General features: G+C 36.0%; 1 protein-coding gene across 1 annotated transcript in view; it reads left to right on the forward strand.

The window, feature by feature from the left end:
- Nucleotides 1-17974, forward strand: part of LOC149186271 (F-box/kelch-repeat protein SKIP4-like) — a 28413-nt gene extending 10439 nt beyond the window's left edge. Inside the window, exon 2 of the mRNA XM_089410951.1 lies at nt 16739-17974. Within this exon, the coding sequence (XP_089267077.1) occupies nt 16744-17871 (1128 nt within the window). The 5' untranslated portion in view covers nt 16739-16743 and the 3' untranslated portion in view covers nt 17872-17974. The remainder of the gene's footprint in view (nt 1-16738) is intronic.
- The last annotated feature ends 260 nt before the right edge of the window (nt 17975-18234 follow it).

Here is an 18234-nt window from a genome sequence, read left to right on the forward strand (position 1 = left end):
ACTTTAGCGCTCCTTAACATGAGGCATCTTAAAAAACATATATTACTTTATGATTAAAAATTATTTAGTAGTCATAGAGTATTCAATAAACATATATTACTTTATATAACTTATTAAAAATTATTTAGTAGTCATAGAGTATTCAATAAACATATATTACTTTATATAACTTATTATTTTAATGACCATTATATTTAAATATTGAATATGATATATTTTAAAGAACTAAATAATGGAAATCTAACTTACCAATGGACCATTAAGTTATTATTACATAATTACCTAATGTAACTAAATTATAAAAATAGTAGTGATTTATTACCATTCACTTATATTTAAATAATAATTGAATAATAATAAATCATTTAATATATATTATATAATGACCATTATAATTAAAATATTCTCTTAATATTTGAAACAATATTAATAATATATCTATCTTTAAACTAACAAATGAATTCAATCATTTAATAATATATCTATTTATTATTAATATTAAATAATAATTATTTAATAATATATTTGAATAGTAATAAATCATTATATAATGACCATTATAATTAAAATATTATTATTATACTAGAGATTTGAAATAATATTAATAATATATCTATTTTTAAATTAATTTATTAATATTCAATTATTTAAATAATAAATAATAATAAATCATTTAATATATAATGACCATTATAATTATAATATTCGTATTATACTATAGATTCTATTAATAGAAATAATATTAATAATATATCTATTTATTTAAATTAACAAATGAATTCCTTTTTACCAATTTTAACTATTTCTAGAAATATTAATTAACTATTTTAGTGATTTGACCAGGTTCATTAGGTCAAATTAGCCGTTGGAGTCTCTGCACACTATATTTAATCGAGCTAAGCCAGATTGGTTCTTCAACTTGTCCTGACGATGAACCACACTGGTTGGTTCGAAACGCGTCTTAACAATGAGGCATCTTCTTTTCCTTATAATCATTGAACGTTTCCATTGTTGTTTTTTTAGCTCTATAGCCTTGAAACTTTGGGATCTTTGATGATATTTGAGACCTATCTCATTAGAATACTTGCATCGAGTTGAGCATTGTGGTACCACTCTCTAGTAAGTCTTTTGGTAGACTTGCTTACATCACTACTAGGTATTTATCTCAATAGACCTAGGATGTAGTTCTGATTGCATTGGTACCATTCTCCAATAACTTATTTCTCTTGTGATCCACTTCTCTATGGCTACCGCTTAAGGTGTAAAATTATCCACCAAAGTCTCCTCTCTAGAAACTCAGTGTGATGAATTGCAACACAAGATATACCACAATCACTCCTCTGCTCAACAAAATATTGATGTCATCCATGACAAGCTAGCCAAGCTAGAGTCACTACTCAACCATATGTCCAAACTCATGGCTCCACCAAAGTCTCCTCTCTAGAAACTTAGTGTGATGAATTGCAACACAAGATATACCACAACCATTCCTCTGCTCAACAAAATCTTGATGTCAGTGATGACAAGCTAGCCAAGCTGGAGTCACTACTCAACAATATGTCCAAACTCATGGCTATGCAAACTCGAATCCTCAGTTCACAATCCAAGCATTATCAATGGTCGAACCAATCGTCCCACAATGAAGGGGCTAAATTATCCAATCTTATTGGGCATCACTCCAACTCACTTGTTTGTGATTCCACGACTCACATGTGGCACAAACTTCCTAAAGTTGATCTCAACATATTTGATGCATTTGACCCCACAAGATGGGTCACTTAGGTCGAACATTACTTTTCCTTGCATGGCATCACAAATGGTTTGATGAAACTTTGCATGGATGTTTTATATTTGGATCCTAAATGTTGGCAATTGTGGCAATAACATAAGAACTCGCATGAAGTTTATATTGCTTGGACACAATTTGTCTCTAACCTCTGTGTACGCTTTGAAACAACACTCTTTATTTGGGATGCTCGACTAACCTTGAGCAATTTGGCACAATCAAAGATTTCATGTTAGCTTTTGAGTAGTTGGCCATCTGCATTGGAGGTGTGTCTAATACTTTTTAAAGGGATTTCTTTCTTAGTGGTTTGAAGGAAGATATACATGCACAAATCTTAATGGATCATTTTACTACTTTGTTGGAACCTTCTAAAAGAGCCCGAGAAACCCAAAGGTGGTGAATTTTCAAATAAAAAAGATTCCATCTATTCCTCATCCTTGTCTCACTATTTCCCCTCCTACCAATCCTTCTGTGTCCTCCGTACCTCGTGAGATCCACATGTTAACTCACGTTGAAATTGTGGAGTTGCAATTTAAAGTTCTTCGCTGAAATTGTGATGAGAAATATTTTCTTGCGCATAAATGGAAGGAACAAAAACTCTTTATGGCCATTTTGGAGGACATTTTTGATGATGAAGTTGAACCTATACCTTTAGAGGCTCTTCATCTATTAGTTGAAGCTAGTGTTGCAAACATTGCGATAATATCACATTGTCATGATTTTCACCCCAAAATGATATTGTCATTGGTAAATGACGTGATATTTTTGTTCTTGAAAATATTACAATAATATCATAAGTATTGTGATATTATTGCGAGACACATGAAATATTGCCTTGCCCGTGAATAGACATACACAAAGTTGATTTTTTTTGTTTTTTTGAATATATATATATATATATATATATATATTTTAATTTCACCAATATTTTGTGATATTTTCCTGATGTTGCTAATAATTTTTTTTCAAACCCTTGATGATATTTTTTCCAACACCATGTTTGCAACATGGTTGAAGCCATTTCCTTGTTTGATCCCTAGTATGTGGAACCATAGTCTCCTTGCATGCTTTGATTGCAATTTATGCTCCCCAAACCTTCAAATTCATTGGAAACATCAAACATGGCAAAGTCATTGTCTTAATTGATAGTAGTAGCATCCTTGACTTCATTCATCGTTGTTTTGCCCAAGAAATCCACTGCTACATCCATGTTGTGAACAACTTCAAATCATGATTGCTAATGGAGGTTTTATGAGATGTGGTGGTCATTGTAAAATTGTGAGACTTCAAGTGTGTGGTTATTCCTTAAAAACTCACATGTTTGCTATTGAAATGGTTGGCTATGACATTGTCAAGGGTGCTAAATGGTTATGGGCGTTAGGCCCCATCTCCATAGATTTTGAGTTACATGAGTTTCTAGCAAGAGGGACATTGTTATACTTTTAAAGGAGGAATGATAGTCAACAGTCTCTCGAACATTAGATCCCACCGTATGGAAAAATATCTTAAAAAGGGGAATTTATGCATTGTTGCTAAATTCCATTCCATTCAAGCCTTTGCAACACCTTCTCAACCCATTCATAATGACATCCAATTAGTCTTGGCCAAACACTAATTTGTCTTTAAACCTCCCTAAAGACTACAACCCCCCTGAGATGAGCATGATTGTTCGATTTCACTCATACAAATTAGCCTTCCACCAAATGTATGACTGTATCATCATCCATTTGCCCAAAAAAGTGGAATATAAAAGATAGTTTGGGAGTAGCTAGTCTCTTATGTCATCCACCTTAGTACTAGCCCTTATTTTTCACTAGTCATCATGCTTATCAAGAAAGAAAGCGCTTGGCACGTGTTCTAACTTTCGAGCTTTGAATAAATTGACAATCAAGGATGAGTTTTCCATCTTGTCATTGATGACCTTTTGGATGAGCTCAAGGGTGCTCAATTATTCGTGAAACTTGATCTTCAATTGGGTTATCACTAAATTCACATGGAGGGGAGTATTCCTAAATTTGCTTTTCGTAGTCATGAAGGCAGTACAAGTTTTTTGTGATGCTCTTTGTTTTGAGAAATCGAGTGTAGTGAGGTTAGGCTTGATTTCTCTGTCTTGATAATTACTTGTGAATGTTTAATTGCTTCTTATTACTTCTTAAGTGTTCTTCATCAAGCAATTATACAAATGTTCAATGTTTCAAGAAAAGAAAAGAGACGTGAGACACAAAATTTAGGCTCCAAGCCAGGGCAAAACTCCACAAACCTTCTCTTATAGAATCAGATCAAAATGAGATATCCAAGACCAAGACCAAAATTGCCAGGTCAAACTCTCCTTCAAGTCACCTCCAATGTCAAAGTCAACGATGGTCAAACTGTCCCAATTCTGGTCAACTCTTGAAATTTTGGGCCTGTAGTAGCACAAAAAAATTTGGCCAAGCAAAAATATTCTTCTCTCTTCTTTGACTTCATTTCTCTCTCCTTTTACTTCTGCTTCTTGTCTTCCTTTGCATGGTTCAAATGTACTTCTTGTCTGTGTATTATTGATCTCCAAGAGGGTCGAACTTGCTTCTTATATATATTTGTCTAAGAGGTCGAATATGTGTCTCTTGGAGGCCTAGGCTGACTTGTCATTTTGTGGACTTATTGACTCAACATAAAATTCAAAATTCTTTTCTTACAAATGTCCAAATGGGACATGACTCGAGTAATTTTTCTTTGACTCATAATAAATTCTTTTTGACTTTTTTCGACTCTATAAGCATGAAGAACATGTTATGACCAAAAATAAATATAATAATGAATATAATGAATACATTAATGATAGTTTTACATTACATTATGAAGACGAACACTAGTTACAATTTCAACACTCCCTCTTAACTAGGGAGGTATTCATAATGACTCAGCAAGATATTCTCAAGTTGAAATATTCATATAAGGATTTGAATTGATAAGCATCAATGATGTTTACATCATCATAACCAATGATGTCAAACTACCAATGCCTTGACAAGTAAGCTCTATCTCTCCACTAGATCAGAGCACAATGTTGGGAGGCATAAATTTGGACACCACCGCCTCTCCAAGGCACATACCACACCCGGGTGTTCACTAAGGTATGTCCTCACAGGGCCATTTCCCAAACCATTGTCACAATACTTGACACAAAGAAATGTCAGTCCTCAGGACCATTCTTATCTTAGATCAATGTACTTGACTTACAGCAGTTAGTCCTGGTCACATTACAGATCTTCAAGAATGTCGGTCCCTGATGCTTTTCCAATACACCATTCTCCTTATCAGTGTTCATGCATTAGGCTTACCACTGTTAGTCCTAGCCATAATATGTGACACATGGAGAACATGGTGTCCACCCTCACTCCCTCTCAACCAGGGAGGAGATCCTCACTCCTTCTTAAATAAGGAGGAGATAACTACAAGCCCAAGCTTGTGTCAAAAGTACTCATACTTCCCTTAGATCAACTACCTGTTCTTCTGTGGAGATCTGTTGTAGCTTCTCGGCTCTTATCTGTATCACACTCTCAAATTATAAATCACTTTGACCTTCCTGGTTCTTTGACGATATTCATGCAACTTTGATCAATATCATAATCAAATCCAACATGTCATCAAGTAGTTCATCAAACACCTTATGGAGCCAAACTTCTTCACAATTGATTGTACAAGCCTTCACATCTTCTTCCTTCACATTGCAATAGAGTTCTGCTTCATGCTCTTCCAAGAAATCATACCAGTTCCCAACCATCAGTAGTATCTTTATCAACATCAATACTGTTAACCCAATCGATGTGTTCTTGAATTGAATATATCAGGGAACCAATCAATTGTTGGTACAATGATGTATCAACAATATTAGAACTCTTCAACTTCTTGCTAAAGGGTATTGCCATAGATATGTCATCTGTCCTTTTGATCACAAGCTTCTTTGCCAAACTTCAAGTAGTATTGTATCCATCCAAGATCTTACAACTCCCTCTTTCCAGCTGAGGTAAGTGAACTTCTTCCCTTTTATTAAGTCTTGCTTTCATGCTGCCATCTAATTGACTTCTTTGATGCATACTTCAAATTGCTTTCTCCTTGTTCATTTGTGTCTATTAAGATTAAGAAAATCTTTGTTCTTTGCTACGTTCTTTCAAATCTTCCATTTACTAGTAAAGCTTAGATAGTTCTTGTTTTGAACTGCAAACTTTGTTAGAAGATTATGAAAGAACAAAAAAAAAAGTGCATAGAAAAAATAACAACAATGGTAGTCAAGGAAAGGAGATATAGAGTACTTATCTGTTGAGGAAGGTTAGTTCCCTCTTAGTCTTGGACCTGTTCACCAACCTTGTTCTCACATTAGCATGATGTCATTTCTGTCATCTTCAAGAGCTAGATCTTCTTCTTATAGCGGAAACAATTAGTTACGGTTTTGTCCCTAGGGTTTTCTAATTCAAACTTTTGCTAGGGTTTACAAACCCTAGATTCTCCAAAGTCTTCAAGATCTACCATTTAAGAATTACAAATTCTACAAGCATACTAATGAGTTAGTTGCAAACCTTAGAAATGTCATTAGGAAGCTCTCTATATGTGAGATGGAATTCATTTCATTACTTGACTTCAGAATCCTAGTCTGTATATGCAAGGAAAGACTTCAAATGCCAACATATCAATGATCTTTAAAATATATCAACACAGGCCCTTTTTATGATGCATTGTTATCTTTCAAGAGATCATTAGATCATTATCTTAGCATTATATGCACTACAATTGACATAGGTTATTGATTGCAAATGAACAAAGTTTATACATACCTTTTTCAATCTTACCTTATCCATCCTTACAGAGATCTAATCCTTTGACTTTTTCTTCAGTTGAAATGTGTCATCTATCTCCAACAATGATTACCATCGAACCACAAAGATTTCTTTGAGCTGTTTGCAATGTCGTTTGTCTTGGTTCACATAGTTTGCACATACATCGTCTATAGAGGAGGTTTTAGTCTTTCCATAATCTTCATAGTACTTTCAGAGAGTTGACAAAATTACAGAGATGGTTCTCATAGTTTAGGCCCCTTCCACTATATACCATTGAGGTGATCTTGCAAAACAAAATGTCACAAATTTGTCCTTTACTTTAACAAGGTCAACTTCAGAGGTCAACCTATATCCTTAGACTATTGTAACGAAGTCAACTTGTATCCTTAGGTCTTCAAACTTTTTTCCTTCACATATGTCAAGGAGTAACATTCCTTAGGTACATATAACCACGAACCAATGTGTTCACATATAATCACAAATGTTGTATACGTAGTATTCAAAACCAAAACTGGTGACCAAACTGATCCACTTATCAAACCGGAACCGATCAAACTTGGACCGATAAGATCTCAATGAACCGATCTTTAAAAAAATGCATGAAATAATTAATTTTTAATGAAAAAAACTAATTTTAAGATTTAAAACCACGATTCCAAACTAATAGGGACAAAATTTGCAAAGTTTGCTCATCTATATACCATGTAAAGGTGAATATATCAAAGTGGTACTGAGTGCAGTACATATTAACAACAAAATACATGATCAATGAGGCTCTAAATGGTCTCTAGAGTCCAAAAACAATGCTACAAGCTATGGGGCCACTGGCCTACTACAAGTCTACATATTAGTGATCAACATGATCACTCCTCATCATGATCAAACTCATCACCACTACTAGACATTGGATCATCTACATGAGCTACATAAATAATCTGGCTCAGAGTTTGAGGACCCTTAAAACTCCTCTGCAATCTCAGTATAGTGGTAGTAGTAGCAGCAAAACTAGACCTCAAAACTTCAAATCACTGATCAACATGATCACTCATGAAACTTATCGTTGATTTAGTACTACTAGAAATGGGATCATCAATAAGAGATACATAAACATCATCTAGCTCAAAGTCTTCAGACTTGGATTGCTCAACCTTATAATATGATAGAAATTGAAAAAGTTTAACATGTCTAACCAATGATTTTGGTTTGAGTGAAAGGTTCATCTCCTCAACCTTATAACATGGTAGAAAAAATGTAGCATGCCTCACCAATTATTTTCCTTTGAGTGAAGGGTACATTTTTGTCAATGCCATGGTAGAGGAGTTCAATAATCAATACCACCAACATCAACAAAGTTCAAAAATCAATGCCACCAGCATCACGGTACTTAAAGGGCTTCATGCTCTTGATCAAACGCCTATCTCATACCTTCACATATGATAGAAACAAATGGAAACATTGCAAACTCCCAAACCATGAAATCCTGAAAACCATTCAGTCTGTTGAATTTTGAGTGAAATCTAAAATTCTAGTTTCTCCATATGCAATCCAATGAGGTCGAAATTACTCTCAAACATCCTGAGTCATTTCATGGTAATGTTAAAAATTTGAGTAAAGAATTTAACATTACCATTGATTGCCAATGTTGTTAGGGTTGAGATGTGTGAGGCAAATGAGACGGGAGGAATGCTTTTCTTGTAGGGGCTGTTTTTGGAGGGAAATAGCCCCAAGTTTCCCTCAAAACCGCTTCAAAACTTGCAAAACCGCATTCTGTAGGGTCTACGTTCGACCTGGCAATAAACCAGTTGGTTTATAACGGAAGCAACTGGTTTATGAGAAAATCGGGCAGTTAGACTTAAAAACCCTATCTTGCAAGGATTGACATCGATTTTTCTACCGGTTGGATAGCTCGGTCTAATGAACCGACCGGTTTACGCTTCAAACTGACCGATTTTGAATACTATGGTTGTATAAGAGATAGAGACGTATACTATCGCAAGATTTGCATAATATGGAGGCACAAAATTTGGAGAAATTTATCATTTGTACTTGACAACTCATAAATTTTCAGATGCCTTGTATGGTTCGGATCTTGGACAATTGTTATTGTTATTTGGTGTCATGATCATCATTGATCATGACACCTTTAAGAAGATACCTTCCATGCCCAGTCTAGTTACAAATTTAGATGTCATACATGGTCTTCTTCTCAAGCTTAATCTTCGCAATAATCTCGTCTTGCTCAAACTTTCATAAAATTCTAATGCTTTCTACTGATTTGTGACAAAGATGTTTAGATTGGTTACAAATTTGAATGTCACTTTGAACGAGGCATGATATAGTACAAACTTCAGATTTCTTTGAATCATCATTTAAGGATGTATATTACTGTTCTTTAACTTGCTTAGTCCCTCAAGGATTTGATCTTGGATATCATGATATATATTGCCATAGGTGACTCGCATGAACCTCAGAGAAATGCCACAGGACTTGATTCAAGTTGCAAGGGTATAAAGCCACAGGTACGCGCTGTAGACCTATTGCTTAAGTGTCAAATTGACTCTTCACCAAGCAACAATTGCTCTCATAAATTATGTCTCTAGTTTGTCCACAAGATGTTACAGAAAAGTTCTTTTAAGAAACTCGCATACTGTAGAAGTATAGTGCCATAGTTTCACAAAAAATTCGCATACCATAGTACATTAGGGATCTCGCATTCGACATAAGATTCGTATAAATTTCAAAAAATATCAAATGCAAACTTCGACCTTCTTAACCACTTGAGCAAAGGCTAGCGAAGATTAATTATGACTTCTATATTTCTGAGACTTGCATCACCATAGGAGAAGGTGCCTCTAAAATTCGCATTAGAATTATGTCATAGGAACTTCACATCACAAAGAGAAATATTCCACAGAAACGCGTATCATAGAGGGACATGTCACAAAAATTCGACATACTAGCCCAGAGAGAGATTTGACCTGTTTTAAGAGGCAAACTTCAACTGCTTCTTTGATCTTCCTTGATATTTACTAGTGAATGTTTAATGTCTTCTTATTACTTAAGTGTTCTTCAACAAGCAATTATACAAATGTCCAGTCTTTCAAGAAAAGCAAAGAGACAAGAGACACAAAAATTAGGCTCCAAGCCAAGCAAAACCTCACAAGGGGGAAAACCCAACAATCCTTCTCTTATAGAATCAGATCAAAATGAGATATCCAAGACCAAGACCAAAACTGCCACCAAAAATGCCAAGTCAAACCCTCCTTCAAGTCACTTCCAATGCTGAAGTCAACGATGGTCAAACTGTCCCAAATTTGGTCAACTCCTGAGATTTCGGGCTTGCAGTAGCACAAAAATTTTTTGCCAAGCAAAAATATTCTTCTCTCTTCTTTGACTTCATTTCTGTCTCCTTTTACTTTTACTTCTGCTTCTTGTCTTCCTTCGCATGGTTCAGATCAGTGAAACATGAATCTCCGATCACTCGCGATTAATCGCGAGTCAAACTCTGCTCTTCCCTCAAACGATCCGATTCAACTCTAGGCGAGTCAAACTCGCGTTGACCGAGTTTGACTCATGGTCAACACGAGTTTGACTCACGACTCACCGATTAATTGCGATTTAGGCGACTGAGATGATTTTCAGCCCTCGAATCGGCGAGCACAGGTTTTAACTTTTAGCGTTGCCACATTGTTTTCCGCGTGGTTTAGTTAGGTTAAAAATTAGACGTCAGTCCATAACTCACTTCTCACTGCTCAGACCCGGCAACTCATACGCCGAGAGGGTAATAGAGGCATGGTTTCAATTTCAGTTTACTTCGCGTAATAGAGGTGTAGTGTAATAAAGACGTAGTGTGCGGTGTGCTCCAGCGTTGGCTTCAGTGTGTGCTCTGTCATAGATTTCAATAGCAAACCATTATCGTATCATTTCAGCAGCAATCAAGAGATTTCAGTTACCACTTTTCTACTGATTAGTATGCAGTATTTTATAAACTTTTAGAAGCAGATGCTTCTGGTTCTATGTAGTCACTGGTTAGGAGTCACTGCTCAATACTTTGGATCATGTTTGGACTCATAACATATATGAGATACTTATTCATTCATGATATTTTGGACATCTATTGATATTATGCATTGTTTGGACATGGCTTTATTGAATATAAATGAAAAATGTTTTTTTTTTTTCAAATTCAATATATGTGCATATCTTTATTTATTGAATTTACTAGTTTTTTCCTGACTTTTTCTTGATTTTTTCGCGATCCAGTTAAAACTCTTCGCTCTTTTGCCTTGCTGATTTATTGCCGATTCTGAGTCTGGTAACATTGGTTCATATGTACTTTTTGCATGTGTATTATTGATTACCAAGATGGTTGAACTTGCTTCTTATATATAGCTGTACAGGAGGTCGAGTAGGGGTCTCTTGGAGGTCCAAGTTGACTTGTTCCAAGGAAGGCCGGCTTGTCATTTTGTGGACTTATTGACTCAACATAAAATTCAAAATTCTTTTCTTACAAATGTCCAAATGGGACATGACTCAAGTACATTTTTCTTTGACTCATAATAAATTCTTTTTGACTCTTTTTGACTCCATAAGCATGAAGAACATGCTCTGACCAAAAATAAATATAATAATGAATATAATGAATACATCAATGATAGTTTTACATTACATTATGAAGACCAACATTAGTTACAATTTCAACACTTAGGTCTTTGCAATGCATCTCTTCCTCCTTCTAGAGTCTCATAAATGAATTCTTGAAACCCTTTCTGTGTCATTTTGTCCTTTTTTTTATGACACCATAATCTTCAAAACAAATTGGCAAGCCCATGTCACCCATGTGGATTAGGTCTTATAACTACTTGTTGATCATCAATTCTTTATTAAGAGGTCCAAATGTGCCTTTGTTGTATTTGAAGTGGAATATTTGGGCCATATTGTTACTCTTGGTGATGTATGTGTGGATCCAAAAAAAATTGAAGGAATGAAGGATTGGCCTTGCCCCAAAACTCTTAAAAGTTTAAGAGGTTTTCTTGGTCTCACTAGTTATTTAAGAAAGTTTGTAAGGAACTATGGTAAAATTGCAACTCCTTCACATCCTTGCTAAAAAAAATTCTTTCAGTTGTAATGCCACTGTTGAATAGGCTTTCTAGGAATTGAAGAATGCTATGTGTACAACCCCAAAACTTTCTTTGCTTGAGTTTGATAAGATCTTTGTCTTGGAATGTGATGCCTTGGTAAAAGCATTAGGCAATCTTCATGCAAGAGGGATGACCATTGGCTTTTAGTAGCAAACAACAATTTGAGAGGCACTTGGGAATATTAGCTTATGAAAAGGAAATGATGGCTATATTGCATGCTATGGATATTTCGTGTTCATACTTATGCGGGGAATATTTCCATATTAAAAGCGATCATTACAACATGAAATACTTCCTTGAGCAAAGAATTTCTTCCCTCGAGCAACAAAAATGGGTCGCCAAAATGTTGAGATATGAATATGAGATAATTTATAAGAAGGGAAAGGAGAATGTGGTAGACCGTAGTATATGTTCTCTCTTGGAAGTATGAAGAGGAAGGGTCTGTCCTTTCACTATCCTTCATGGCAAATTGGTTGAATAATGTCCACCATGAATGGTTGATAAGATCACTAACATGATTCAACAAGTTCAAATGGATACACTTAGCAAAATGAAGAGCTTTGCTATAAAAGGCATTTTTATTTGACCAAGCAATCAACATTTAAGTCATAGATGCTATCTAAACTAATTCCTCTCCTACACCAGGTTATCCAGGGTTTTATAAAAGATATGAAATGATCAAATGCTCATTTTCTTAGGAAGGCAAGAAGGACATTTGTACCTTTGTGGTAGAATGTAATATATGCCAACAACACAAGGGTGAGACTGTGAACCCTGTTGATTTTTCATAAGAGAAATTGATCTTCTAATCTGATAATTACTTTCCAATGATTTCTTAATCAAGTTAACTTATGTCACATATGTCATTAAGCAATTATACATAGAAAATCTCAACGATAATGCAATAATGATAATAGGATCATAAAGAGACAACCACACACAAAAGAGACACAAATTTACCTTGGGAAAACCTAACCTCGGGAAAAACTCAACATCATTTTCTTAGGAGAAATTGTTCAATTCAACAAAGTACAATTTGATTTTTCTAGGCAAACTTGGTCAAAAGACCGCATAATCAATATAAGTCAAAACTGGTCAAATAGGCCAAAAGTCGACCTTCCTGCTGCTGCCTAGAATTTCAGTCAACCTCAGTCAACAAGCTGAAATTCGACCTCCTGCAACTGCCCAAAACCTCAGTTAACTCTGCCCATAATTCGGTCAAACTGCCCAGAACTGTGGTCAAACAATCAACAACAAGGTCGGTCAGTGCTGGTCAAGCATTGTTCAAACTTCTAGTCAAACTTCGGTCTTCTTTTTCTATCTCTCTCCTTCGCATATGTGAACAAAAGATCAGATTGTGTGATGATTCGAATTGCATCCAAATGAGGGAGGCTGAGTTTGTATTTATAGTGGTCTAGTGGTGCCCAAGGGGCATGTCTCCTTGTGCTGGGACAATTGGTACTTTGGAGTCAACCTGACCATTTTAATTCAATTATTAAAATTTTAATTTTCCCTCCTTTTCATGGGCCGACTTGTAGTTGGGGAATACCATCCGTAGCTACCCAAAAATTAACAAAACCTTCAGGTGAATTGCAACCTTTACCAACTGTGCTAGTTGTATGGTAAGTTACCTCACTCGAGTTAGAATTTGAGTTCAACGACCTTGAATTTTGACAAAAAATTGACAGTGAATTTTCATGATAAAATTTGGTATTGAATTTGACATTACTACAAAATTTAAAAATATTTGTAATAAAATGAAAATATATGTAATTAAACACATGATAGAAACAACAACAGCATGTTGGAAGCAACTTGCAAGGGCATTGGCATCAACATTGGGCGGAAGAGTTTGCAATTGCACAGAGGAAACTTGTTGGGTAGAGGAGCATGGGGCTACAACTTGCATAGAGAAAAATTGGAAACTGGAAATGCATGCATTAACAGTGGGTGGTGGTGTTTGTGGCTACGCAGAGGAGGTGAAGGAAGCTGGGGCCTAGAATTGTGTTGAGTGGAGGAGTTGCCATTGTTAGAAGGTCCGGGAAAATTGGAAATACATCACGTGGACTGTAGCTTGAGCCTTGGAGGAAACAAAAATCATGGTGTGAAAACTAGGTGGAGCCGGCAGCTAGGGTTTAATTTTTTCTTTTCTCTTTCGATTTTTAAGGCTGAACTTCAACGAACCCTTGATTTTTCATCAAATTAGTTTTCCTTGCAGTTAAAGCTTGAGTTTGGATTCCGCTTGAAATTCTTTGAATCTAGGTTGAATTTATTCAAATTGCCTTTAAATCCGACAAATTTTGAATTTGAAGGTAAACAATCACCAAATGTGGTGACTTATGTTGTATGGATTAATATTTCAACGAACTTCATTATGGGGTTACCCAAATTTGGCAATAAATACGTAATCATGGTTATGGTTGATCACCTTTCCAAATATCCTCATTTTTTGCTCTGCAACACCTCTTAGGGCCTATAAAATAGCTGAAGTAGTCATGGATAATATCTTTAAACTCCATGGTATGACTAAGATGCTGCAATCTATTGTGATTGATCATGTCCTCACCTTCGCTAGTAATTTCGAGCAAGAGTTGTTGACTCCAGGGCACTTCAATGAATCTTAGCATAGCATATCACCCCCAAATTGATGGTGAGGTTGAAGCTATCAACAAGTGCTTGAAGTGTATTTGCACTGCTTTACTTTAGAGTCATGATCCCAATAGGTCCAGCGGTTACCTCTAGCAAAATGGTGGTTTAATGCTACTTATCATGATGCCACTTGAATGACTCCCTTTGAGGTTACCTATGGCTAAAAGCCCTCGTTAGTGCTATTTTACTTACTAGAAGTCTTCACATGCAATAGGTAGACAAACCCTCATCGTTTGTGCTGACATTCTCCACACTCACAATGATAATCTGGTAATGCCTTGGAACAAGATGAAGACAAACCCTCATCATTTGTGCTGACATTCTCCACACTCACAATGATAATCTGGTAATGCCTTAGAACAAGATGAAGCAACAGGTGATCAACATTGTTCCAAACACCATTTTGAAGAATGGGATTAAGTGTTACTCCGTTTGCAACCTTCCAAGCATAACTTGTTCAAAGACAACCACCACCAGAAGTTTCTCCTAAGTTTTATGGCCCCTATAAGGTCCTTTAATGTATTGGGTCCACTCCCCTAGAAGTGGGATGCTTGGGTGCCGTTTCTAGATTTTTTGTTGAACAACCCATGAAGATAGAAAAAAGACAGGGGATAGAGCTTTGAGCATTCTATGTCCTTGGTAATTAATAGTTATATTAAATTCTTAAAGTAAGAGTAACATTCTCCTATATCTTATTTAAATTTTTAACGTTACTATTAATTGTTTCAGGATGGTTGAGAGTGTTTCCAACCTCGTTGGACTTCATTTGGAGAAATTAGAATTTTATTTCCCATTCAGAATTCAATGGACTAAACAGTTTTCAGGGTTGGTAGGGTTATAGCATTTCCACCGGATTGCACAATGATGAATTTGCTTTATAAGGGGGAGGGCATGTTAGAGTCCTACTATATCCCCCTTAAGTAGATAGGTTGCAATGTATTGAGGCCATTTTACTAAATAAGGCCTATTTAATAGATAGTGTGAAAGCAATAATTGTAAGGACGTTTACTGCTTGTTCCACCTACTAGAAAGTTCCTGATAGAAGCTATATGAAGAAGTAGAAGCAATGTAATGAGCTGTCTCGTGAAGCATATTGTAATTGGAGCTCTGCTCATCTGGAGGTTGCTCCCTTGAAGAGGCAAGTGAATATTGCTTTTCAAATAAAGGTATTGCTGTTGTGGTATTCCAGTTCTTATACAATTGCATGTTGCTGTTATAATTTGTCATTTCAGCTCTAGATGTTGTTATATTCTGTTATTTCTGTTCTGGATCTTCTATTTTTCTAATAAAGAACACCACATTACAGTGTTGACTGGGCTGGAATTCTTGACTTAGATCCTGTCCGATACAGAGTCAATTTGTAAACAATTCTATAGCCATCTTTGAATTTGACAATGATGAGTGACTTCCATATATTTCCAGATGTTGACATAAGCCACTCCATTGTTCAGGCATGCGGTATATTAGAGATAGAATACAGCTGGCAAATGCTCCTTTTCAACTGCTGTTTTATGATGAGACGATCTGCAAACTTTGTTAATAAACTTCTGCTAATTTAGAGTACCAAATCTGTAATTAATTCTTGCTATAGACATGCCTTCTTTTTCTGAGTCTTGAGAGTAAAAATAGGCTGGATCAGTGCCTGGACTGGTGGCTGTTTAAAGTGCTAGGTCAAGTCTAAAATGGGGCACTGACATCTCTAATAAAGTGTCCTTGCCACTAGCAATCTGCATGAAATATGACTGACCTCTTAACTCCACAGCACCACACTGATTCTCATTTCAGTCCCAGCAATATTAAAATGATATTCCGTAAAAGGCCTTTCAAGCATGCTTAAATGAACTAGACAACTCTGTCACACAATGCTGAGAATGTTCACTTAAAACAGTCATGTGACTAACCTGCCCCTGGAAACTCCCAAAATGCACCTGCAATATCGTGGGGTAGCTCTGTGCTGTTTGTGGGGAACATGTGAAGAATTCTAAATTTTACCAGTCAAGTTCTATAGATTCCTCACATCAGACTTGTTGCCACTAAACTAGACTGCACTTTGATTGTTGTTTCTGCCATAATTATGTCTATTAAAGTATACCACAAAAAAACATGCAACAAAATTCAGCCAGCATGTTTCCAGTTTTTTCAGGTATCCATTAGTTTTCAATGTGAGTTTGTTTCTAGGAGCACTAGTTTCATGATTGCATACTTGTTTTCATTTTAATTATAAAAAATTCGGGTCAATTCTTTTTGCGATCTCTTTAAAGAACATTTTAAAGACCCAGGGCTTGGTTTTTATTTAAACTCCATTTATGTCAGATGATATCATCTCACATTACATATTGTTATTGCAGTAGTCATGTCAGAACACATCTATATGGAATATTGCAAGCAGCCAGACTCAGATAACGCATCACAAGTTGAGAACACAAGAGTTCAATTTGATTCTGATTTTAGGCATAGTGATTCTGAATTGATTCCTGGTCTTCCTCGTGACATTGGAATTCTCTGCCTAGCAAGGGTGCCTCGTAGAGATCATCAGCTTCTAAAATGTGTTTCTAAGAAATGGAGGGATTTTTTATCCAGTGAACTGTATTTCTATCGTCAAAGGTTGGGAATTGCAGATGGTTGGATTTATGCACTATGTAGAGATAGCTCTGAATGTGTTCATTGCTATGTGCTTGATCCTGGAAGACGAAAGTGGAAGAAGCTCCCTGCTCTGCCCTATCCATGTTCAAAGAGATATGGGATGACGTGTGAGGTTCTGGGAAGGAAACTCTACCTGCTTGGTGGCTGTGGTTGGACTGAAGATGCGACCAATGAGGTCAACTGCTATGATCCTTTACTAAACAAGTGGCAGAAAGTTGCAAACATGCGGACAGCAAGGTGCCATTTTGTGAGTGGATCCATTGATGGGAACCTCTATGCAATTGGGGGAATAGGATCTAACTCAGGGGCACTGTCTTCATGGGAAACATATGATTCAGAAGCAAATGAATGGACATCCCATGAAGACCTGAATATTTTTCCAGACCTTGGGGAATCATTGGCTTGTGATGGTAGAATATATATCAGGCACGTCAGTACAAATGTATTCCCAGATATTTATGCAGCTGTATATGACACATCCAATGATGTATGGTCTGCTGTTGATAATGAAATGACTATGAATTGGTATGGTCCTGCAGTAGTGGTGGGAGATGACGTGTACATGTTAGATCAAACTGCAGGTATTAAACTGATGATATTAGATAAGGAAAATCAAAGCTGGGTATCTCTTGGGAGAATATCTACTTATTTGATAAAAACACCATGTAAGATTACAGCTATCGGGACCATGCTTTTTGTTATAGGTAGGGGTCTGCAGACTCTGATGCTAGACTTGGAGAAAGTAGGAAGGGTCAGGGGAACATTGATGACAACTTCTATTCCTGGATTGGGCTCTGTGGATGATATAATTATTAGTTGCAAAACCATTGCAATTTGAGAAATGCCAAAATTGTTATACACTACAACTGCTGCATGCCAAAGAGTCAATTTATATTGTTGCAACTTCCAACTGATTACTGTCTACGTAGCCCAAGGGGTTAGCTCAACTGGATGTTAGCAATATTGCTGGGCATTTGGCTAGTTCTGTGTTGTCAGGTGCCCAGTTCGAATCCCAGTCTAGGCTGGTGGGTTTACTAGGGATGTCATCTGCAAGAGTTGGTAAGCATCCCCTGGGTTTTCCCACGAAGTTTTCAATTGGGAAAAAAACAAAAACAAAAGCTCACAATTATTTCTGTACATAATTTATGTAATTATTTATTGTATAGAATTGTGTATTGTATTTGAATTTTGAATCTTGATG

This window comes from Pinus tabuliformis, chromosome 3_1 (assembly GCF_031772625.1).
Source record: "Pinus tabuliformis cultivar Carrire ecotype Pingquan chromosome 3_1, CPIR1, whole genome shotgun sequence".
Classification (NCBI taxonomy): domain Eukaryota; kingdom Viridiplantae; phylum Streptophyta; class Pinopsida; order Pinales; family Pinaceae; genus Pinus; species Pinus tabuliformis.